Genomic DNA, 26,032 nt, shown 5'->3' on the forward strand with positions numbered 1-26,032 from the left:
ATACTGATAAGATTGACAGTAGGGCACTTATTTGTTTTTATTTATTTTATTCCATTTACATCCCACCCCCTTCTCCAAGGGAGCTTGAGGTGGTGTACATGGTTCTTCCCCTCTTCAATGAATTCCTGCAACAACCCTGTAAGATAGCTTAGGCTAGGATGAGATTTGAACCCTGGATTCCCAGGTCCTAGTCCAACACACTAATCATTATGTCGCACAATGTAAAAGGAGCAGGGAGGAGGAATGAAGAAAATTGCAGGAAGGAAATAGGGTACAAGTCGAGTGTTGGAAGGAGAAGACGAAAGGAAAGGAGATGAGAAAATACATGTGGGGATGGGGTGAGAAATAATACAAGAGAAAATGATAGTAATTGTCTACCAAACTCTTCCTCCATCTCCTACCATTTTGTTGACTGATGGATATCTGTAATTTTCAGCTTTCTCAACTAAGCTCTGGTGATAGAAAGATTGCAGACTTCTGTTGTATAGGATTCTTGCTGCTTGCTTGGAATTCTGGTGAAGCTGGTTGGATTTCATGATCCCCTAATATTAACAATTAGGAAGATGTGCTAGATCATACCTTTGGCAGCTTTAGATCACAGGGGGAAGATTTTGGACAAGCTTTGTTTTAAGTTAAGCTTATCTGACACATAAACTTCTGGAATGCCCCATCACAGTTTGAAAACTGTTCTAGATAAATCATGTATTACACAGTTACAATGCCAGCTTATTACATGTCTAATCAATAGAAAACCCCATTGCGTTTAATTGAAGTTTTCCCCAGAGCATAGGATTTCAGCCTAAGTGTATTAATACTTTAACTATTCAGTTGTATTTTAAATGTTTTAAAGATTGTATTGTTTTGTTACTGTTGCTTGCTATCCTGGGGTGCTTTGAGAGGAGTAGCTGGATATAAATATAATAATTAAAAATATAATAAATAAAAATACTTTGGCACCATGTTTTAGGGGGGCATTGATCAGAAGATACCTCTAGTTGTGTCCAGAATCATTCCAGGTTCCCCTGTAAGTATAAACTTTTGAACTTACGTCATTTTTGTATTTTATTTTATCTATAAGCCTCCTTGAGTCCCTATCAGGGGAAAAGGCAGAGTATAGAAATCTACTACTACTATAACTATAACTGCTGCTGCTGCTAATTGTTAGTAGAATAAGAGAGTGGGAAGAAAACTTGGACATTATCTCAATAGAAATGCATAACATCAGGATGTGGGCCCCTGGATTATTCATTCAGCTTCATTCTCAATCTGAACTGAATAGTGGGCCCCTGTGAATCTGAACTGAATAGTGGGCCCCTGAACTGAAATGTGGGCCCCTGGATTATTCATTCAGCTTCATTTTCAATCTGAACTGAATAGTGTCAGACATTGCTGATGGAAAATTGTTCCAAATATATTAAACAAATTTTCCATGGTTTCCTAATGCAGATAATACTTCATCAAGATAAAGAATAGCACTGCTAATTAGAGATTCAGTCAAATCCTTCACACTGAAGTTAATATCCAATTTGTTTCTTAGACTGAAAGGTTTGAAAACGGTGACTTCATTTTCTTTTGTCTTATGGCAGTCTGATAAATGCATTCCAAAATTGCTTGAAGGTGATCAGATAGTATTAATCAATGGCCGGGACATCTCTGAGCACACACATGACCAAGTAGTGATGTTTATAAAAGCCAGCAGAGAGTCACATACACGTGAGCTTGTACTTCTGATCAGGCGGAAAGGTAAGTATTTATGTGATATATTGTTATTGAAGAGTGGGATTGTGGTGGGATCATGCTGCTTGGAGCATAACTGATCAGGATTATTGTCTGTACACTAGAAGCTATTTTATTTCGAGTTTTTCTTTAAATTTCTACAAGGAGTCACTTGAAACATTGGAATCTCACAGTTAACTAAAGCTGCTCTGGGGAGGAAGAGGGTATAGCCTCCCTTTAGCTCTCCACTCCTAGGGCAATTAGTAGTTTGAGCTCGACTTTCCTTCTGGCATGGAAGGGAAGGAAGTGTTTTGATCCCTCCCTTCCATCTTTGAATTTCAGAACACTACTGGTCTGGATCAAGGCACTAGAGACTTGAGATTCCAAGATACCCCCCATCATGCCATTATATCAAGATTTTTCTGTAATCATGGTTTGTTGTGACATCCAAATTGGCCTTGACTGTAGACCCAATCTTTGCAAACTGATCTCAGCATGGTTTCAAATCAAGGTTTTGAGATAAGTCGCTGGAGTTAAAATTGTTTTCCCCCTCATGAGAGCAATATTTCAGCAATTTGCCAAAGAAAAAGATAGTTGCTGAGACACAGAAAGAGATTGAATTGCATCTCCCTCCCTGCTAATATTCACCTGCCTTAGGATATTTGCTTTGGAACTGTCAAAGAGCAGCAATTAGCAAAGCAGCTTTTACAAATCTGTCCTTTTTCATGTACATTTTCTTTAAAATACCTAGACATTACTGTTTGAAGAATGTTAAAGATCTGGATTTGCCTGTGTCTTTTTAGTTCTTAGACCATTTGTTGAGAACAAGTTGGAAGATGAAGCTGATGGATCTAGTTTTCTGGAAACAATTATTCCCAACTGTTCTGAGTATGGTGAGACTTTAGAAGAATCAATGGAGCAACTAAAGGAAGGACTGGAAAGTGGAACTGTCCTAATTCAGTTTGAAGTAAGCAACCATCACAGTGTCAGACCCCTGGTTTGAATGTGTCCCTTCCTAAACAGATGCAAATAAAGCCACTATTCTCTTGGCTACTCTCCTCCTAACCTTCTCCTCTCTGTGATCGTGTGCTATATTTGTTGACAGCATTGGCCCAGAAATGGAGCACTTGGTGTTTCAGAAGCTAAGGGTTCATTCAGGTGCTGGCCAAAGCAGCATTGTAAGTCATGACTTTAAAAACATAAAAGAGCCCTGCTGGATCAGGCCAAAGGCCCACTTAGTCCAGCATTCTATTCTCACAATGACCATGTTTTAACTATACTGAAGTGCAAGTTTCTAAAAATATAAAAGCAGAAAAATGTAATGTTTTGATAATAATTGCTGCGTGGATAGGCCTACAAACCCTTGTGTTTCACCACAAAATTAAAAACTAAATGCAGTCTTTTAATTGGCAGTTTTAGAAGTGCAATGTAGATACCATAATGCCCTAATTAGATTTTATTTAACAGTGTATTTAAATGACACGCAGCTGTCAAAATAATAAGTTTATCTTTTTACCATTTTTGTTAATCTGTAATCCTGTTAAGAACTAGCATCAAAATTTGAGGGGTATTTAGTCAGCTTTCCTCTGACTTGATAGGCAAGCCAAGGATTAAGAACGCCTTCCTGCCCTGTAACTCTCTTCTGTAAATGCCTAATCTTGCATTGTCATTAACTTGTTAACACTTTGCAACAAGGCCTCAAAATAAAATAAGCCCCCAACTCACTTGTCATATGATCTGGCCAGAGATACGGAGCAATTACAAGACCACCGCAAATTCCAGTGCCAGTCAAGCTGCCATCCACAGAGATTGGGAACTGCCAGTTGTTCATTTGTGGGGAATTATTTTATATTTGTTATAATTCAAGCAAGTCTGGGCAGTGTGTATGGAGGTTCTAGACTGCCTAGATTCAACTTGATCCTTATTTAATTATTCAGTGAAGAGCTTTTATTTTCTTTCAGCAACTTTATAGAAAAAAGCCAGGATTAGCTATTACTTGTGCAAAGCTACCTCAAAACATGGACAAAAATCGGTACAAAGATGTTCTGCCATGTGAGTATTAAATTACATTTTGCCTTTTATTTCCTTTAATATTTAGCTTGTAATATTTAACAGTAATTCCATGCCTATCAGCCTAAAAGTGAATCAGGACCGAAATAAGGTGATTTCTACATATTCACGGTAAGCAAAAGTACATTTGTTGTACATAAATGGGGCAACTGATCCTGAACTTACCTTATGCCATATCTAAAGATCCATGACAGCTCCACTAGTAGATCAAATATCTCCCTACACAGGGAGCTTGCACAGAGTATACACAGTGCTTGTGGAACAGTGATTCAAGACCCATTCACAGAGAGTAATGCCCTTTTACCACACAGAAACTGCAACAAAAGCAGTCACAAGCATACACTGACACCAGTACCCTCCAGTTGCCCATAGGATATGGGATTTGAAAGCAGAAATTGGAGGCTGAGCCCCACCAGACAGAAGGCTGGAAGCTACCACTGATCTCTGGGCATCTAGAAAACTCAAACCAATTTGCAGCCTATACAGAGCAGTTCCCAAACTGCTCAACCACAGCATCAGACAGGTGTCTTGACATTGTGGGGCATTGGCCTTTCCCTCATAGCAATCAGTGTTAGGAGCACAGGGACTGAAGGTGAAACCCTGGTCTCATAAAACAACTTAAGTCTTGCATGCTAGAGGACCGTGGTTCAAACCTGGTCTTGAAAAGGGTGAGCCCACCCCTAGTATTCTAATAGGCATACCTAAGATAATCATCCCTCTTTGACCCACCACTCCTTTTGACAACCCATGGGACCAATCCATCCGCTAACTAATTTAGCTGACAGGCTAGCCCTGCCCAGTAGCATCCCAGCAGGATTCATTGTCCCCACCTGCCAACCCCAACAAAGAAACAACAAGGTGCAAGAGGAGACTACTAGTGCAAATGGATGACCAATCCCTGCTGCTCGTAAAAGAACAGCAGGTAGCATGTTGGCCTGATCTTTTAGTTGGCCTCTTTTCATTTGCATGCAATGTAGTTGAGTGTGTTGAGAGCATATGGGAAGGCAGGAGAATCGGGAGTAAGGGAAAGCCACTGAGGCACAGTGCAGAACAGTACAAAGCTCCAGCAAACAGTTAATCATCAGGTCATGCACAGTACCATAATAGTCCCTGAATCTGTGCTATAGGTATGTGGAGTAAAGAGAGATTGGTGTCACCTGAGTGCTTGTTGACCATATCCCATCTGCTTCAAACTGCTCCTGTCCTCCACTCAAAGTTTAACAAGAGAGTACTGTAGTTTGAGTCATCTGAAGTCCTAAGCTAACCGCTATAACTTACCAGAATACTCTATGTTCTTAGGCTGTTGGTTGCATGAAACGTATCTTACTATATGTGGGCTGTATACACAAGCCAAGAACCAATTAATTAAGTCCTTATTGGTAAATTTACCTGGAAACTCTGATATCTTTTATCTCAAGTATCTCTTTGAAGATAAGGAATTTTAGTCATGGCAAAATTTCTCTCAGAGGTAGTTAGAATTAGAAATCAACATGTCTTGGATAAAACACAGTGACTATCTAGTAATGTCTTTTCCATATGTCTACTGTACTTTGCTTTTGAAATTGCTCTTGAAATTGTTTTTGCGGGTCTTTGGACCATAATAAAGAATGTTTGTGTGGTAAGCCTATCTTGAACCAGGGCTTTTTAGAACCATATAGCACAGCAGGGGATGGAAATCAGAAAGGTTTCAAAAGGAGGAAAGTGTTGTTTCCCCCCTGTTCCCCTTTGACCTGGACCAGATGTTGTTAGGCTACAAATCTCATCATTTGCCAGGAGGGACAGCAGTCAAAGATCAGGGAGTGGTTGTCTCAACAACATCTAGGAACTTGATGTTGAGACCGCCTCCCCTAGACAGTGCTGTGTTTTGTAGTATTGCTTCAGAAAACAACCTGATTTGGCTCAGACAAATTTAGAGGCCGCCTAATTTTGGGGGAACGAAACTTCATGTCTTCCCATTCACTCTGGCTATAATTCTTTCTCCCCATTTTTGACAGAATTAGATGGAATTTGCAGGCATAATAGGCCCTCGGGCAGACCCTCCTTTATTCTGCTAAATTCCAGTAGGATAGGTTCAGGAGGGGTTGTGCTGGGCACATTAAACTTTGATTATTATTTTTAACAGCATATAAGTTTTTAAAATTTTTGACTGAATTGAATGAAATTTGTATGTTTGAGGGATGAACACTGCCAAACGTTTGCAGTTTTGGTGGGGTTAATCTCCTGTATTCTGTTGCCATCAATTTTATGAACATTGTATAAATCATAGAAGTCCTCCTAAGAAACCTGTCAGAAGTATAGCTGCAGGAGCTAAGGCGTTAAGATGAAGGGGTGGGGGACTCACCTTCAGACTTGGCTCTGCTGAGTTAGCACTAAAAGTCACAGAAATGAAGTGTAAACTGACTTGACAGGACTGTTTCAAGTAAGCAGCAGTAGCAGAACTAGCACAGAACAGAGCAGAAGGTGATATATTACATCACTGCTTCGGAACACTGTGATTCGAGATTTCTGATAAAATAATTCCCTCTGATTAGAAGCTATAAAACACTCAGCAAAAGAAAAGAGCCCCCCCCTCCCCATTCTGACATTTGCTTATATGGCATTCACTTGAGGATAATTTTTCACTTTTGGCAAACCCACTGCCTGCACTGTTTTCTCACTTCGGAGATTCCTGTTTTTATCTGGGAACCTTTGGAGTGACCCCACTTTGGTTTGAAAGCCCCAGATCTTTCTGAAGCAACCACTTCTGCTCAAGATTCAGGATTCATTTGAATCCGGCACATTCCATTATTTCCTGTCCTATTTGGTCATTGTTCATTTACTTAAGTTTTCAAAATACTGTGTTTGCAGACCATATTGTGCAGCTAATTGATTCCCCATCTCTGTGAAAAGTGATACTAATCTATAAAACCTAATTACTATTTTTTTCTCTTGCTAGATGATATCACTCGAGTAATATTACAAGGAAATGATGATTACATAAATGCAAATTATGTTAACGTAAGTAACACAGACATGTCTTGAAATAATTACAAGTTGTTTCCATGCTACTGGACCTATTAAAATTAATGGACAGGACTAACTTAGGTCCATTAATTTCAATGGATCTACAGAACTAAAAGTATCAGAATTATCAGAATTATCAATTTCTTGTACAATTTCTTCTTCAATTTTGATTTAGTGACCTAATTGTGTGGGTTGATGTTGTATTTGAGGATGACTAGAAATACTAATAGTAGTTGTTGTTGTTATTTATTATCCTCTTGCCTTTGCTAATATGTCAGTAAAATTACTAGTAAGAATCAACCTTATTTACAGCTTGCTTTCTTCTCGTAGCTGGAAATTCCTCCTGCAGGCATTGTGAACAAATACATAGCCACTCAAGGGCCTCTTCCACACACCTGTGTTCATTTCTGGCAAGCAGTTTGGGATCACAGATTATCACTGATTATCATGCTGACAACCCTTACAGAACGAGGGCGGGTAGGTACAGTTTTCCTGATTATCAAGCCATTCCTGGGGGTGGAGGTTTGTATGTGAATTGAGATGTGGTTTGCTAGTCTGCTTGGCACATTGGAACTAGGCCCTCTTTCTTCATTCTTCGGTGTAACTTAGCAGGTGGACAAGTTGTGGCTTGTGAAATTTTTTAGCATATCAAGGTTCAGGAACTAAGGAGCTATTTTGTTTCCAGCAACTGAAAGGCTAAAGATGAAAGCCTTGTATACTCTGGCCTGCTAGAACATAAGCTAACTCCAGCTGCTGTGGCGGCTGGAGATATTTTGGGGATTGCTTCTGCTAACTCTTTGGCCTGGACCTGGGTCTTTTGCCATGTCAATTAGTACATGGTATGTTCTATGTTGATTATTAGCATTGCTTGAACAACCCTCTAAGATATGTTTCCATAGAAGATATAAATGTGACAGGATGAGTTTTTCTTTTGTGTTAGACCAAATGCCATCCTTATTGGCCTGATCCTCCAGACGTTCTTGATTATGGCAACTTTCGTGTCAAGTGTCGATCTGAAGATTGTACCATTGCTTACGTGTTTAGAGAAATGGTTATTACAAATATTGAAGTAAGTGATTTTTACTTTTTTAGTTTGCTACAAGAAAAAATACACATTAAAACTTCTCACGTGGTTATGTACATGTCTTGCTTGCTGCCTGATCTAAATGCTGCTGCTCTTGGTCCATTGGTCAGCCTTACTGGAATATGTGTCTACAAAGATTATTCGAGTCCTCTGGTTGTTTATTATTATTATTAAGAAGCAACTCAAGTATAAGTGCTTGTGCTGTTACTTATTTTGTCTTTATTCATTAGTAAGGGCCCATTCAAACAGCTTTTAGCTGTATGTGGTATGAGATTCAATATAGAGCTTGGATGCTTTCTTCGTCACCAAGGCATGTGCATGCTTACATGCGTGAGAATACATATACAAGTTTGCATGTACATGCCAAAACTTAGAACTCCCATTTCTATATGAATAAGTGATTGCTAAATGAACACTAAATCTATGTGCAATACAGTGGTACAGCACTCAATTCCTTATTTTACTGCACAGAAAAATGAGGAGAGAGAATCCTACACACCTGAATGGTAATGCAGTGTAATGTAAACAATTGCAAAGTGATAAGCATTGGACCAAAAATCCTAGTTTCACAACTATCACAAACAGATCCTAGTGATGACTGAGAAGGAATGAAATCTTGCAGTTGTGGTGGATAGCTCAAATGACCCAAGTGTGAAGAAGCTGTGAAAAACATCAATTCTGTTTTAGGGGTAATTTGGAAAATAACAAAAAAACCTGCTAATAGAATAATATTACTATGCAAATCTATTGTGCAACCATATTTGGAATACTGTATCTGGACAGTATCTCACAGTTGTGAGAACAGCATGTTGGAGTAGATGGGTCCTTGGCCTGATCCAGCTAGGCTCTTCTTATTACACTTCAAATACAGCATCCTATGATGAATGAACAGTAAATGCAGAAGAACAAAGCATAGGAAGCTGCATGGAAACCACTGGGAAACCACATCTTGTCCCTGTCCATATTTTTTGATGCAGCTTTACCTATCCAGCTGTTGTTTGTTTCAGTTTGGCTAGGGCCACTGACTTCTAATGAGCTTTGAGTATTCATGCAGACTTTGGCAAAATATTGCCACATGTAGACTTGGCTATGGCAGCATAACTGGTATATGGCAAATTTGGTTTGGAGCTGATTTCTCGTTGTTGCATCATTTTTTCATTAAACAGACCCTGCCTACATTTTGTGTCTGCTTTACTGTGACAGAGTTGGCAGAGTTTTTTGCAAAATGGAAGCACCCGCTTTGGACCAAACTATGTATTGCATTATATATGTTACTGTGTTGAACTCACCTGTTTTTTAAAAAAATGGCTGCAGAGAGATTAGGTGCATAGAGAGGTGGGTTTAATGTTTCCCTTCTGCTGCAGTCTGCTTCAAACTGCTGACCTCCAAGCTCTTCCCAACACCTAAGCTGTTATTTAGCTGAAGCAGCTTTCTTCCCACCAGGTGGCAGTCCCAGCCATGAAGAGACAAAGTGCCTTAAGAGGGAGTCCCCAGGGAACCCAGTGTGTTACAGGTGCCTTTGAGTTAGGATTCTCTGTGTGTGACAGTATTTTGCCTTCATAAAAATGGAAATACAAACAGTTTGCTATGTTGAATGTATAATTGAGCTTTTATGAGAAATAGCTATAGCACAGTTTCACATATTTGATTGGTCTATGGAGTACAGAAAACATTCAGATTAGAATTTAACTAGATTTCTAGTAGGTTTACTGTACATTGTGAGGGTCTACTGAGAGAGACAACAGAAAATACTATTCTGGAGATGGGGGGTGGGGAAAGAGATTCAGCTAATAAATAAATAAATGATGCACTGGTTTTGACCACAAATCAACAATATTTATTGTTGAGCTATCTAAATGCAAGACTCTGAACTGACAAATGGTTTGTTTGATATTTTCCCATTACATAATTTTCAGTTAAGGCTGTTTTTACAGTAATGTCTGTAGTCCTTTATAGTGAAAATGTTAATGTATTTCAGACAGAGGAAGAACACACAGTCACTCATCTCCAGTATGTGGCTTGGCCTGATCATGGCGTCCCTGACGATTCCACAGACTTTTTGGAATTTGTGACCTACATGAGATCAAAGAGAGTGGGAAATGCGCCAGTTCTTGTTCACTGCAGGTGCAGTAAATAATTGTGCATATAACCATTTGGCATAATAGTTTGTGATAGTTCTTGAGTCTGCTTTATGAATATTGAATGTGTTATAGCTGATAGTGAATCAAAACTGCTCTTGCTGCTTCAGGCTGCTTAGGGACTGTTCAGATGTATTTGAAGTGCTTATTTCTTTCAGTGGACTTTCCCAAAAGACAGAAAACATAGCTTAAATGTGACTGGTTGTAAATGCAACTTGGTTGCGTGATTTTATGTGGGGTGGGGTTTATTGTTATTGTTTTCTTTTTTAAAAATAGAACTTATAGGAATCCCACTGGATCAGATAAAGGGTCCTTCTAGTTCAGCATCTGTTTCCTAGTGGTGGCCCACAAACAAGGCATGAAGACGTAACTCAGTAGCTGGCACTCAATGGCATATTTTCTCTAAACCTGAAGATTCCGTATAATCACCATGTCTAGTAGTCATTCAAAGACTTATTAATTTATTCCTCTCTCATATTACAACTTGGGGTCATGCAGTGAAACAGATTGGCAGAATATTCAGGACAGACAAAAGGAGGTACTTCTTCACCTGGCAATTAGTTGATTCATAGAATTCTGTGCCATATGATGTGGTGATGGCCACTAGCTTAACTAGCTTTAAGAGTAGAAAAATTCAAAGAAGATACATACCAGTAATGTAGTTATATTATGAAGTTAAAAGTGGTTGGAACCCAGAAGGAAAAGTGACAGTTCCACTCTATTCTGTGCTGTTTAGGCCACATCTGGAGTACTGTGACCAATTTGGGGCACCACATTTTAAGATGGGCATCAACAAACAATAGTATGTCTGGAGGAAGGTGACGGAGATGGCAAGAAGTCTGAAAACTAAGTACTAATAGTTGAAAGAGCTGGATGTTTAGCCTGGATAAGAGAAGATGGAGGAGGGACATGATATCTGAGGGGTTGTTATGCAGAAGATGGAGCAAAACTGTTCCAGAAGACAGGCCTAGAACCTATGAATGGAAAGTGCTGGGAAGCATATTTGGCTGAATGTTAGGAGAAACTTACTGATTCTAAGAGCTATTTAACAGTGGAACATTCTGCTTGCCTAATAGGTGGCCTTTGCTTTGCTTGGAGATGTTTTAGCAGAGGTTGGACTGTCATCTGTCATCCTCCATTTTAGGAGGCTGGACTAGATTACCTCCATGGTTCCTGGCAACTCTGATTCTATGGAACCTCCAGTTTCAGAGGTCACTGAATACCAAGTGCGTTATTGCCTTGATGTCCCTCATGTGGACTTCTCAGAGGTATCTGGTGGGCCTCTGTGAGAAACAGTATGCTGGACTATATTGACCCTTCCTCTGATCCAGCAGGGCTGCTCTTCTGTGTGGCAGCACACAATTCCTTATTGTGCACTCATAGACATCTCATTTGCAATATGCACAATCTCTTCTCTGGTTGCATAGAGCACATTCTTGCTTTTCTAAACCATACTTAAATATATATGCCAATATGATTTTAATCATAGTTGTCTAAGTTTGCTGTTTATAATTATTTGAAACCAGGATTTGAAGCTGGCTGGAATTTCTGATTGAGCAGTGTACCTGATTATTTTTAACTATCATTGATTTTGATGCCAGTGTATTCTTTAACCACTGTTATGGTGGGTGGAGGAAGCTTGCCTTGGGTAAGGGAGGAGCATGTCATATTCTGGCCTGCTCTCAGTCTGTTAACTGTGAGGAGAGAATTCCTTTTGCCCCCCCTCCCCCAATAGGGCATCTATGACCATTGAATTTTTCTTTGTGATATCCTGTTACTTCGGGGAGGGGGAGCAAAACTCCTAGCTTGAATTAAATTAAATTACATTTTTAAGCATTGATTACCAAAACTTACTTGTTTTCTCCATTTTTCTGTGAAATGTTTTTCTTACAAATTTGCAAAGAACATGTTGCTGAAGTGATTTTTAAGTGTTCTGTTGTATTCAGCATTCCTAATGTTTTCAAGAGATTTTCAGTATTTTTTAAAAAGCCATAATTTTAATATGAATTCAGGACAAAACATATGCTTTAGTTCTTGTTGCTTTAAAAAAATGCAGTCTTGTTGCTTACCTCTTGCAGTGCTGGAATAGGCCGGACTGGAGTATTGGTTGCTATGGAAACAGCTCTGTGCTTAATTGAAAAAAGCCAACCTGTTTATCCACTGGATATTGTACGAAAGATGCGAGACCATCGTGCTATGATGGTGCAAACATCAGTAAGTAAAAAGTACAGGAGCTATTTTCAATGTGTTTGACCCAATTTCAGTATATTGAAATCATATAATTGTCATGTTCAAAGGGTCCTCAGTGGTCATCTAGTCCTGCCCTCAAGCTGATGCAGGAAGTTCATTGCTGCAGCATCCCTTGTACATAGTGATTCTGGGTTTTTTTTTATAATAATATTTATTAAAATTTCAAGAAATTACAAACATAAGAAAAAAGTAATAAAGCAAAAAAATAAAAAAACTGAAAAATTAAAAAATTAAAAACAAATCAATTTTTCCATAGCTTATCTTTCATTTACTTGTTTCCTTGACCTCCTCACACCTCCCTTTTTTGTATTCTAGTTCAATTAGTTAATTCAGCAAATCCTTTCCATCTTTGTTTTTATCTTAATCATTTATCTTAATATGTTGTAACTTTGCATTCTCACCTGTTGACAACCCATTTTTACATACTCCTTTATAACATTACTGCTAAAACCACATAACTTCATTCCAGCATCCTTGTAACATTCCTTAATTTTGCAATGTTTCTGTAGATAGTCTTTAAACTTCTTCCAACCTTCTTCTACCGATTCTTCTCCCTGGTCTCGGATTCTGCCAGTCATTGTACATAGTGATTCTGTCTCTACTGAAGAACACTTAATTGCCTCTAAAGTTGCCATGCTTCAACAAAATACTTTCAGAGCGAGATTCCAGCATGAATTAGAACTATTCAAGAAATCCTGTTGTATTCACCGAGACCTGAATTGAAACAGTGGTTTCCTGTGCACTATAGATTTCATTTGGCCTAGATAAACACATTTTGATTTGTGTGTCCTTCTCTATTCTGCTGGTTTATCTCTGTTTCCTGTCTCTGCTGCCTATCTCAGCTCTTCAAAGATGGATTTAAATCACCTGAAGAACCTAATGCTGATCTCTCCCTGCCCCCTGGGCATGCTATCCATCTGGGTCTTAAAGGCAATGCTGGTGTTAACTTCAGTGTATGAAAATGATGGCATTGTAAGCTGAACATTGTACTGATATTATATAAATGAAAGATAGCTTAGGTTATTTTTAACCTTTTCCCTTTTTGTGTGTGTATGTTATGCAGAGTCAGTACAAATTTGTCTGTGAAGCTATTCTTCATGTTTATAAAGAAGGACTAGTACACCCGCTGGATTCCAGTTAGCATAAATGTGAAGAAATGGAGATCATCTTTCTAAAGACACATGTCAAGCCCAAGTGGTTTGTGGTGGTAGATTATGGCAGAGCTCGCCAAGGCTTTGGGGAAGAGAAAGCAAGTTTGTACCGTGGCACTTTAAAATTCTGTAGGAAATTACTGAACCATGTAATCTACTTATGAATCAGGTAAATTTGTAAAGGCATGTAATGTGGAATGTACGCACACAGAAAACAAGAAAAGAAAATCTTGATGTACTCGCTGTATGCACCTTTTATTGCCTTAAAACATTTTTCATTAGAAGATTCCAGTGCTCTCCATTGTGAACTGAAAAAGACCAACCAGCAATATCAATGGAAAAGCAATCCAATTATTTGAAGAGCCAAGTGCCTTCATCACCTAAGAGTTGCGTATTCCACAACTCCCACAAAATTGGACTGAATCATCCCAATACCAGTTAACGTTGGCAATATTACTTTGCTCAGGCATATTTATGAAATGAAATACCAAGGGCTGGAGCAACGGCACTGTAACCTCTGTAAATCTATCTGCATTACTGATAAGCATATTTAAAGCAGGCAGAGATCATGTGTTATGCAGAAAAGGCAGTGGGGCAACTGTATGTGAAAGAGGATACAATATGTCTTCCACTGGCTATTTTTATGTGCTCCTTGTGTCTGTATTGCTTTTTATCTTGTTATTTCTTCCACATGTTTGTTCTGAAATGGGTGGTGCTTTTAAATTCAGTTTGTTTGATCTGCTCCTCTGTTTCAAAATCTGTTGTTCTTCAGATACAGATAGCAAAGTATCTTTTACTGTTCATGTAAACATTTTAATCAGGTGCTGGAAGACTATCTACTGCTGACATAAATATACTGTTGCTGCTAAAATGTAAAGGGCATAGATGTTCAGATGCTAAAACACTTAGTTCATTGTCCATCAGATAAAACTTTGTTCTGCCCTAATCATGGGCCAAGTCTTCCATTGCTTTAGCAACATCATTGCTATTGCTAAGCCATCCCATTGTGTTCAGCTCTCAAGTAACACATGGATGCATATATCGTATGGCTTGGTCAGATCTTGCGGATGGACCCCTCCTCAGTTGCGGGATCACTTCTGCTTGCATTTTGAAGTATCTATGAAATTTGGCCTACATGTGGATATACAAGGAAAAACAGGCTGTCATGCAGCAGCAGGAATACTACAAAAAACAAACAAACAAAATCTATTTATCTAGAATGCTGAAAAATCTATAGACTTGTCCACAAAGAAGAGCCATGGCTTGAAAAGTGTAAGAAGCTTATAAAGCAACCCTGTGCATGCTTCTCAGAAGTTCCGCTGTCTTCAAAGGCACTTACTCCCTAGTGAGTGTGTTTAGGGCTGCAGCCTTAATTAATTTATTACACATATAGCATTTGAGGTTTCTGTGTGTGGATACGAACATTTGTATGATGAGAGCATGAGAATCAGCAATGGTGTGAGTGGCTAAGGAGCAGCAATTGCTCTACAAAGGTATTATATGAATTGATTTTGTTATGTGATGTGAGTGAAATGTTGAAAAAACCTGGATGTATCACAATGTATGTAAAGTATGAATGAGTTCTATTTTGGTAATTTGCTTTAAGGTACACTGGTCTCAGTTTCATTTCAAGGGAGAGAATTGGAATAAACCATCACTGTATGGTATTTAAGAATTTGTCTTTGTCAATAAGTGTATAAATTAAATTAAAAGAACATATGGAATATATCATCATGGACTAAAATTATGTATATAAAGGCTGGTTCTGAGAAAAATCATCTAGAAATTTGAGAAACTTTGTGTATATGTTTATATTAAAACCTATTTTTTCTCTTTAATTACAAATGTAGCAGTGCGAATTGAATTACAAATGTATTGTTGTAGTTTTCCCAAGAGGTTCTTTTTCTTCTCTCCTTTTTTCAGTCTGGAATCAAAAGGTTTCACAGTGAATGTGATACGGTGACCCTCATTGGGTTCTCAGCTTCTGAGGTGATCATCTTCATCATACATGCAGATTCATACCCAAAATGAGTTGACTAACAAGTTTAAATTCATTCTGATTATCTCACATGGTAATTTCAAGTTGAATATGAATGATCAGTTAATAGCATAGAAAATCATACAAATATTCTACAAGCCAGAAAGCTTTGACTTCTCCATCTGGAGTATTCCTTGTTTTCAAGGTACATTTTTTTATTGGTGAATTATACCTTAGGGTACTGCAAACCCCCTGCTTGCTCATTCATAAAATTATTTCTGTTGTGTGTCTTGCACTTGGATGAGGTCCTCAGAGCAGTTTATAGCCAAGTGTCATAAAGCTGTATTGAAAAGCAATTGTGAGACAACAGCATGAAAATTAAACAAAAAATCACAACAATTGGAATCCAGAGCAAATGACCATCTGCCCTCTGAGCACGCTCAAAGAGGTAGCTAGACAAATCTCCCAGGTCAGCAAATGCCATAATTTGGACACTCCTAATGAGTAGGCCCAAGGGACACGGGTGGCGCTGTTGGTTAAACCACAGAGCCTAGGACTTGCCAATCAGAAGGTCGGTGGTTCAAATCCCCAAGACAGGGTGAGCTCCCGTTGCTTGGTCCCTGCTCCTGCCAACCTAGCAGTTTGAAAGCACGTCAAAGTGCAAGTAAATAAATAGGTACCACTCCAGTGGGAAGGTAAACGGCGTTTCCGTGCGCTGCTCTGGTTCGCCAGAAGTGGCTTAGTCATGCTGGCCACATGACCCGGAAGCTGTCTGTGGACAAACGCCGGCTTCCTCGGCCAATAAAGCGAGATGAGCACCACAACCCCAGAGTCGGTCACGACTGGACCTAATGGTCAGGGGTCCCTTTACCTTTAATGAGTAGGCCCAATCCTGTGCCTGTGGAAAGCAGACAGCTATTTAGATACACAGGTCCCAATTCATTTAGGGCTTTAAATTGAAGAACCAGCAACTTGCACAGAGCCTGGAAATAAACTGGGAGCCAACTAACAACTGTGGACTTGCAAGGTCACCATATGTTGCAATAGTTTATCCAAGATTTGTATGTTTAAAACTGCTTACTAATTGGTGAAATTGGCAGCATCTAAGGGGGGTTTCTTTAACATGGACCTTGTCACAATCATCTGCAATGCAGACAGAATTAAATCTTCCAGCAACAAGGTACTAATTACCTCTTCTATCCAGTGAAGCCACAAGGCAGGTTCTTTTATTAGTTTTTATTTAAAGAAAACCCAAGCTAAGAAACTATGAGGATTTACATGGCCAAGTTAAAAATCAGCTTTAATCAGCCAGTATAAGTATGGGCCAAGCACACTTGTTTATATCCCCAAGGATACTCTGTCCTCAGGCTGTTCAAACTGAAAACTATACGTCAAAAACTTGCCAAGATGAGCTATGGCATCAACCAGAAGCGACCCTGTATTTAATGTGAGATCCAGGTCAGAATGAATGCAAGCAGCCTTCCTCCTCCTACATATTTGCAAAAGCTCATACAGCATTACATATGTTTGGCTATTTATCTCTATGGCGAACTTATGGAAAACTGGATTACAGCAGTGTATTACTTATTATTACATGTGTTTGCACTTCTTTATTGGAAATCTTTGCTTCCTGTGCTAACATTGACCATAACCCTATCCCTAACTCCAACCCTAGCCCTAATCCTAATCTTAACTCCAGCCCTAACCCTAACATTAACCTAACCCTTAACCCCAACCTTAACTGTATCCTAACCCTAACTCTCACCTTAACCTTAATCCTCACCTTTACCCTAACCCTAACTCCAGCTCTAATCCTAACTCCAACCCTAACCCTAAATTTAACCCCAGCCCTAACACTAACATTGACCCCAACCTTAACCCTAACCTTAATTGCATCCCTAACCCCAACTCCAACTCCAACACTAGCCCTAACCCAACCTTAGCCCTAACCCTAATCCAACTCTAAACCTAAACATAATCTGAACCCCAGCCCTAACCCTAACATAACCCTAACCTTTACCCTAATCCTAATCCTAAACCTCACCCTAACCCTAACCCAATCCCTAACCAACTCCAACCCTAACCCTATAACCCTAACCGATACCCATCTTTATCCTAGGATAAAAGTATTTTCTTTTATAAATCCTAAATCGCATTTAATGAATCCTAGGATAAAATATGGATGTTCCCATTGGATAAGATTTTTCACAGAAATATTTCAAACTCAGTAACTTACAAGTTTTCAATGAATTTGATAATTTTCAGGTAGCACCATCAAAATACCACTTTTGGTCTCTAATTTGAGTACAGATAGGAACAACTATTGCAACTTTTGTTCTAGCAAAGGTTCAACAGCCTGATCAGTGTGATGTTTGCTGGTTACTCAGATTTATTAGAAATCAGTGGAAATTTGCTCAAGATTGCTGGATTGCCATGCTTGATTCACACAGCCAGTCCACTTCCCTGCTTTTGTCTTCAGCCTGGGAGGAGGTGCTGAAGGCACCTGTATCTGTTCCTCATCTGGGTCTTCCTTTGGGCAGTGTTGGGTTCAAGTTTTAGGGATCATGATGACAAAGGAAAAGTTTTAATTGATGGGGCTGCTAGTAAGAGGTGCGCTTGTTTACTTTCTGAGCCAGTGTGCCTATTCCATAGGGAACAGAGAATGAAAATATTGCTGACAGAGTTTCTTTCTGAAAGGAGCTATAGCATTTGTTTTTAAATTGTAAGTTTGTATGATTCCCTCAGTAGCTCAAATGACATCTTTCTCAAGCTTTTCATTTTCATCAATTGATTAAAGCATGGGTGATTGTTGAACTAAACGTTTTTGAAACAGTATGACAGGACTAATTTTAATGCCTGGATTCCCTAAACTAATTGAAAACTGTATTGCTAAATGTGCTTCGGAACATGTTATGAAACTGCAGTCCTCAAAGGAGGACCTCGGGTTCCAATATTCAACCTGTAGTCCACTTTGGAAATAATTTTGCTACCATCAACCTGCAGGAAACATCCCCAATGACCAAATCCTCTCCCCCTCCCTTTCTCTCCATTTCAGAGACATAATTAAATGCTTGCATTGCCATGTGGTGATGAGAGGCATAGATATAGTACAAAATCTCCTTGCATAACAAATATGCTGAGTGCTTATCTCCGATATGTCAGAAGTGTCAACATAGAAACTTGATAATTAGCATCTCTAATGAAAAGGGATCCATCACACAATGCACTCTCAACTGCATTGTGAAATGAGGCTTGAAAATGCTAAGTAGCAGTGGTATAGATAAAAATCCATTATTTAAAATAAACCATTTTACGTTTTCAGTTGCAGTATAAGTGTATTACCACTACCACCACCAACCTAAGGGAATAACTAATTTCTAATATCAAACTTAAGCACGGCATATATTGTCAGCATTTATCACCTTCAATCAAGCAGCATAGACATTTGCTTTCTATTTCATGGAGAGAAACATTCTTTTGCCTAGGATCAGCCCCTGCTTCTGGAAACTTCTGGTCACCCAGTCCACACTCCTGCTCATCTATTCTGTTTTCAGATATAGGCTTTGTCTGCAAGTAAGCATTCTTGCGTAGTATCCTTGGATGTGCAGAGAAAGAGTTAGATGGAAAGAAACAGGTTTGCTTGTTTGTAACTAGTTCCGGGGGAACCTTTTTTGGGCCCCAGGAACAGATTCAGATATGGTAAACTTCTGGAGGGCCACATTCCATTGATGGGCAGGGCCAAAAGCAAAAAAGAAAAAGCATAAAAATGCAGAAATTCCCTCCAGTAGAATAGATTAAAATGGCTTTTCTCTCTGACAAACCCCGGCCTCTGTTTTTGCTTTTAGGTGAAATGGGTGGTGGCACCTTTTTTAAAAATGCATTGTTCACGCATGTGCAATAGAATCCTGAGTCCTGAGTCCTGAATTGCAACAAGTCAATTCCAATCTGTTACCTCCGAGGATGTGGACAGGCTGCTTGGACGAATGAAACCAGCCACCTCTCTCCTTGATCCTTGCCCATCCTGGCTTATAAAAGCTAGCTGGGAAGGGCTGGGTGATGGGCTCTGTGGGGTGGTGAATGCTTCTCTGTGAGGGAGCCTTCCCAGACCTGCTGAAAGAGGCAGTTATTAAACCGCTTCTTAAAAAAACATCTTAAGATCCGGCCAGCTATCGCCCAGTCTCAAATCTTTCATTCTTGGGCAAGGTGATTGAACAGCTGGTTGCTGAACAACTCCAGGCATGCCTGGAGGATGCGGACCATTTGGATCCCTTCAAATCAGGATTCAGGCCTCATTATGGGACTGAAACTGCTTTGGTCGCACTGGTCGATGATCTCTGGCTGGCTAGTGACAAAGGTGAGAGCTGTTTCCTAGTTCTGCTGGATCTCTCAGCGGCATTTGACACCATCAACCATAACACCCTTCTGGACTGTAGAGGAGCTGGGGGCAGTGTTATACAGTGGTTCCGCTCCTTCCTCCTGGGCCGTGTTCAGAAAGTGGGGATGAGTGTTCAGACCCCTGGGCTCTCACTTGTGGGGTGCCTCAGGGTTCCATCCTCTCCCCCATGCTTTTTAACATCTACATGAATCCGCTGGGAGAGATTGTCAGGGGGTTTGGGCTGGGTGTTCATCAGTATGCAGATGATACCCAGCTCTACCTCTCCAGTGAAAGCGGTAAAGATCCTGTCTGAATGTCTGGAGGCAGTTGGAGGATGGATGGTAGTTAACAGATTGAGGTTGAATCCTGACAAGACAAAAGTACTATTTTGGGGGGGCGAGGTGGGCAGGTGTGGAGGACTCCCTGATCCTGAATGGGATAACTGCCCCTGAAGGACCATGTGTGCAGCCTGGGGGTCATTTTGGATGCTGGGGCTTACGTCTTCACAGGTTGCATCCCGTGGCAACCCAGAAGTACTGGAAAGGGTTACTTCCGGGTTTTGCCGCTCACGCACGCGCAGACGCAGGTTGCGTTCTGTTCAGGTTGCGAGGATCCCGTTCGCAACCAGAGGTACCACTGTACTTCTGTTTTGCATAGCATACTGGAAAATCCAGGTTGTGAAATGACAGTGGATTTGCCATTCTTACACAACAAACCTACCTATCTCCACCTCCATTAGGCTTTTTACAGTAAGGAAAGTGATGTGCAAATGCTTGCGTGTGGGGTAACAACTGAGGCTGTATAACCTTCCTGCCAGCTCCGGAGGGATGTTCAATAAAGCAGGTTACACCTTTTAAGTTGAATTACTTAAATAAATGAACTTTTCCACGATAATCTAATTTTCTGAGTTTCACCTGTATCTTCCTTGAAAATGTAAGGCTATAATCTATTTTATGAAACTGTACAGTCCCCTATCCAATGTATCTCTGAAAGCAGGAGAAATAGTACAGACACACATCTGCAGTCAATGTGGAGTTCTTATGGAGTATGGATTGGCAGTCAACACCAAGGAAGAAAAACTGACACTGTTCTAAGGACCGAAGTATAAGCATCTTTGAATAAGTTTCCTGCTCTGCAATGCATCTTTTTTTGTTTGTTTGAAAGTTAGGATTTAGCTTCAGGCCTGTTCAACAAAGAAAACTATACAATATCAAAGAATAGCAACCAGAAAATAAGATGGCATACTTCTAACACTATGGTGCAAAATCTTATATGTAGGGCTCTTTGGCAGACCCATCAATAGTTGTGCTTCAATCCTAATTTGTTTACGGGATGTTTGTGTCTTCCCATTTATCATTCATTCATTCATTCATTCATTCATACCCTATTTTTCAATGCATTTCCGCATCACTTTCTAAATTGCAAAAAGACTGATTCTTTTTTAAAGTAAGATTTGTTGTAGTAGGGCAACAGTCAACTTTTAAAAATTCCACAACCTAAATTTACAGTGTGCACATGAACACCTGCAAAATAGTGACTGTCTAGAGGCACTCTGAATTAACACTTTTGTATTTTACTGATGGTTTTGAAAAGCAGAGCTGTCCAGTTAAACAGGGGCAGCCTTGCCGTCGGTTAAACACTTGCAATTTGATTAACCAAGCATATCCCTAATAAGAATAGTATGTCCAAACCTCAACTGCAGCTATAGGTGAGTACTATTTTTCTAACTACACTAATTTCTCATCTACAAGGAGAGAAGGCTACAGCCCCCCTTTTAGATTGAGGTGAATAGAATCAGTTTTGCTTAAACAGTCTAGTCCACCAGTTCCATGATGGAGTCTTCTTGTGATGTCCCTTTGTCATCAGTTGACTTTGAGTTCAGCAGCATAGCGCCACCAGGGACTGCAATGTTTTCCTGCTGACGTCTGTATGCCAGATTCCAGCAGCGAGGGTGGAAAGGTGGTGCTCGCAGTGCTCATAATGTGGAGTTCTCTCCCCCTACAAACCTTTTGGGAGAGTTCTAAAAAACATACCCAGATGGCCAGATGGTTGATAAATAGCGGAAGGTTTTCAGTGAATTTTATGAAATTTGATTCTGCTTCACTTGTCTTGGTTTACCCTGAACATCATCTATAGATCCAGGTGCATCACACAAACAAACAGTATTTAAGAGTCCAAGTTTCCCTAACTTTTCTGTACAAGTTCATGTACCTGATTTATATGAGTGTGTTCCTTTGTTGTCGATGTTATTGTGTGGGGTTTTTTTTAAAAAAGAGATGCCATGTTCCAAGCGTGGCCAAATTCTTGTCTTTATCTTTTCCTATTGGCCCAAGCAAGTATCTGAATTGGGATCTTGGATTTAATTTTAGTATCTTACATATACTTAATTCACACCACAGCTTCAGTTAAAATTCCATTCACCTAGCAAATCCTACCATGTTATATAAATAGGTTACATAACCTGAATACTGAATCATGAATACACAAGCAACCCACTGATAAATGCATTGTAAATTTGAAATGATGCAAAAGGTCACAAGCACCAAATTTCAGATCCTGGAGAAAGCCGTTCATTTGTAAAGGTTTGTGGTTGAAATTTAACTCAGCTGCAGCTTGTGCCCTGCTTTACATCATTGATCATTTCTGCCACCAAACTATAGTTCTGTGGTGGAGTTGGAAATCTATAACAGTGTAAATTCAATATCTTCACAATCTATATTTTCCATGACTTGATTTGGGGTGACATGATGAAAGCATGCCTCTTATACAGGTGTAAACATGTTTATCCTGTTAAACCATGGTTGACAAATATATATTAGTCTTTAAATTTGTTTGTAATATAAAAACTGTGCCCCCATGGCAATGAATCCTCAGTACCTTCACTAAGTTACACTTTGGACATTTATTTGGGGGTAGGTAAAAGTAAAAGGACCCCTGATAGTTAAGTCCAGTCGCAAACAACTCTGGGATTGTGGGCTCATCTTGCTTTACAGGCCAAGGGAGCCACCATTTGTCTGCTCCGCAGAGTTTTTCCAGGTCACGTGGCCAGCATGACTAAGCCGCTTCTGGGCAACGGAACATTGACACCAGAGCAGCGCACGGAAACACTGTTTACCTTCCCGCTGGAGCGGTACCTATCAATCTACTTGCACTTTGATGTGCTTTTGAACTGTTAGGTTGGCAGGAGCAGGGACCGAGCAACGGGAGCTCACCCCGTCGCGGGGATTCGAACCGCCAACCTTTTGATTGGCAAGCTCAAGGCTCAGTGGTTTAGACCACAGTGCCACCCGTGTCCCTTATTTGGGGGTAAACTGTGAGGAGAACCTGAGCTTACAGGGTAAAACAGCTCAGAGTGTACGCCCTGCCTACTAATGGGAGGGGGGAGATTCGTCATATCTGAGAGTCTCCAGCCTTTGTTCTTTCTACTTTTGCTTTTGAGGAGAGAGGACGTGTTTGGGGGTTGGACTCGATGGCCCTTGTGGTCTCTTCCAACTCTATGATTCTATGATGCTGTTCCCTGTGCTAGACAATGGATAGTCTGCTGTAAATAAAAAACTGCTTCTAGCTGCTAAGATCCTGAGTGGATTTTATTTAAGCACACTGAAGAACGCATTGGAGCTTGCAGCTTTCTCTGACCGCTGCGTTAAACTCTGCGTTTGCTCAGAGCCTTTGGAATGTGGCCTTTGAAGTCCGGAAGCCTAGCAGAACTGCACAGCCGAAGTGGGCTGGACACCAAGGCTTATCTGAGCAATAAACAGTCTTCACTAGGAACTTCACTAAACACTAGGAACTAATCTGGTCTCAAACCAGTCTAAAGTTGTAGAGTAGTGATGCCCTAAGAAATGGTAGCCTAGGTTCAAGAAGGCTTGAAGCACAGTGAGAAGGAAGGCTCACACAATGAAAGTCTTAAAGCAAATTAAGTTGAATTGCGTAGATACTTGAAACATCGTGGACAAGAAAAGGAAAAATTGAGAGTTGTTAAAGACCAACTTAGAGAGAGAGTTCTGGGGTGGAGGGTAGAGGAGGGATGTTGAGGGAAGCATGCCTCTTGTGATGTAAGAGAAGTCGGCAGAACTGTAGCTATGTGGGGGAGGGGTAGTTGGACTTTTTGCCTGGGTGAAGCCTCTAGAGGGGCGCCATTGAGGCTCCCAGCTTGTGTGTATGTATGCAAATGCACATGGAGGGGGTGCCAAACTGAGTCTTTGACCTGGGTGAAATAAAACCTAGTTTCACCCCTGGAAGTTGGTATTAATATGCATTTGCTAGGACTTATTAGTGCTCTTCCCACCATATGTTTGCTCTGTTGGAATCCTGGAAGCAAAGCCCCAAGTTTGAGCCAAGCACACTTTGGTAACGTTGCAAAACACGCAGCAAAGGAAAGTATTGAAATATAGGCTGTAAGACCTTTAACATGTGACCTTCCAGTGAGTTTAACATGTGACCTTTAACATGTGACCTTCCATATGGTTTACTTGTGCTTTTCCATACAGTATTCAGAAAAAATGAACAAGCAGTCCAAATGTTGCTCAGTGACAAATGGTAAAAGTTTCTAAACTACTGGTATAGGGGGAAAAAAACTAGTTTCAGACTCAGTTCTGTTCTGAAACAAAAGAGGTTAGTTAAAGCCATATATCTGGAGAGACCAGCTCATACCACCTTACTTACTGAAATCCACATGGAGAGAGATACATAACAAAAGCTGGTGACCCATTTCCTCACAAGGTGGGGAATAATGGCATAGAACAGCTTACTCTATGGTTTTAACCTCTTCATTGACTAAATCAGGGGTCAGCAACCTAAGGCTTATTGAAATTGAAATACTTTATTGTCACTTGTACAACTTGTATACAGTGAGATTACACGAGCACCCTCCACTGAGCTCTCTTAGTCTTAATTCCCCTCGTTTACTGACGTACACCCACCAAACCCGAAAGTCAGTTGCCCTGTTGTTATCTTTTCATTCAGCAGCCTAACAGCCCAGGATAGAAGCTGTTCTTTACCCTGTTGGTGCTTCTATATTTTTTGCCCGAGGGCAGAAGATCCAGAAAGTGCCGGCCAGGGTGTGAATCATCCCTGAGAATTTTCCTCACTCTCCTGAGGCAATGTTCTTCCACGATGTCATCCAGCGGATTCACGGGACAGCCCATAATATCTTGTGCTGTATTCACCACCCTCTGTAGGCACTTTCTATCAGTTAATGTCAAACCAGCGTACCAGACCATGATACACTTTCTATTCCAGGACATTTTCTATTGTGGACCGGTAGAAGGAGATTATCAAATGTTGATTGACATTGTTCTTTCGCAATACTCTGAGAAGATGGAGTCTCTGCTGGGCTTTCTTAACCACCTGGGTTGTATTGATTTTCCAAGTAAGGTGTTCACTGAGATAAACTCCTAGGAATTTAAAGGAAGAGACTCTCTCCACACAGCCCTCCCCGATGTACAGTGGGGCTAGTTCTCTCTTCCTCCGAAAGTCCAACACCATCTCCTTTGTCTTTGGCTCGTCTATCTGGCCCATGGTGACCCCTGCCGCCCCCCCCCCGCCCTCCGCTCTTACTGGTGCAGTGCAGGGACTGACTCCGGGTTGATGATGCCTGTGCGCGTGCGCACGGGCACTCTTCCAACCTGGATGTGCACCGAAAATAGTGTGTACACATGCATGCAGGATGGAGAAGTGCCTGTGCGCATGCGCACACACTATTTCCAGTGCACATCTGAGTCGGAGGAGCGCTGGAAATAGTGTGTGCACACGTGCACAGCCGCTCCTCTGACCCGGAAGAGCGCACATGCGCACACTCTCCAGCCCATCCTCCGACGGACAGAGCATTGACTGGCCCATTGTTCGGTAAGCTTGCCAACCCCTGGACTAAATAGATATGCTAACATTATATGAGGCTGAGACCCTACAAGCTCCACCTCCACCCTGGGAAGGGTGAAGGGAAGCAAGAAGAAACAGAAGCCTCCACCATATGCAGTGGCAGAGGAAGCCTCTCGGGCACTTGGGGTGGCACGCCCAGGGGCAGGGTGAACCACCCATAGGGAAGGACAAGACTGGGTGCACAGCACCCATAGGGACAGGACGAGGTGCCCGGCGCCCATTACCATCCCCCTCCGTTGTTTGCTCACCTGCCTCCTTCCCATCCTCTCTCCTCCAGCCAGGAGCACGGGGTAACAGTGCGCTGCCTGCCTGCGACTCCCGACCCAGCCGTGATCCAGGGGGTGTGATCCGATGCAGCCGCGATCAGGCCTGGCTGGGAATTTGTCA

The 26,032-nt window shown here is 40.8% G+C and overlaps 1 protein-coding gene and 1 long non-coding RNA gene across 10 annotated transcripts in view; one reads left to right on the forward strand and one right to left on the reverse strand.

Moving 5' to 3' along the window:
* PTPN3 (protein tyrosine phosphatase non-receptor type 3) overlaps positions 1-15,140 on the forward strand; it is a 98,533-nt gene extending 83,393 nt beyond the window's left edge. For all 9 annotated transcript variants that reach the window (XM_081885827.1, XM_081885826.1, XM_081885830.1 and 6 more), the window contains 10 exons: positions 968-1,024; positions 1,587-1,743; positions 2,520-2,683; positions 3,678-3,768; positions 6,722-6,783; positions 7,120-7,266; positions 7,730-7,858; positions 9,852-9,997; positions 12,090-12,225; positions 13,325-15,140. In XM_081885827.1, coding sequence (XP_081741953.1) covers positions 968-1,024; positions 1,587-1,743; positions 2,520-2,683; positions 3,678-3,768; positions 6,722-6,783; positions 7,120-7,266; positions 7,730-7,858; positions 9,852-9,997; positions 12,090-12,225; positions 13,325-13,402 — 1,167 coding nt within the window. In that variant the 3' untranslated portion in view covers positions 13,403-15,140. The remainder of the gene's footprint in view (positions 1-967; positions 1,025-1,586; positions 1,744-2,519; positions 2,684-3,677; positions 3,769-6,721; positions 6,784-7,119; positions 7,267-7,729; positions 7,859-9,851; positions 9,998-12,089; positions 12,226-13,324) is intronic.
* LOC309355239 lies at positions 14,052-20,553 on the reverse strand. The gene is made up of 2 exons (XR_014162469.1): positions 18,388-20,553; positions 14,052-17,061 (listed from the first exon to the last, which is right to left on the reverse strand). It is a non-coding gene; the product is annotated as an uncharacterized lncRNA (long non-coding RNA).
* Between the last annotated feature and the right edge of the window lie 5,479 nt (positions 20,554-26,032).

Source organism: Podarcis melisellensis, assembly GCF_964234715.1.
Source record: "Podarcis melisellensis genome assembly, chromosome: 13".
In the NCBI taxonomy this organism is placed as follows: Eukaryota; Metazoa; Chordata; class Lepidosauria; order Squamata; family Lacertidae; genus Podarcis; species Podarcis melisellensis.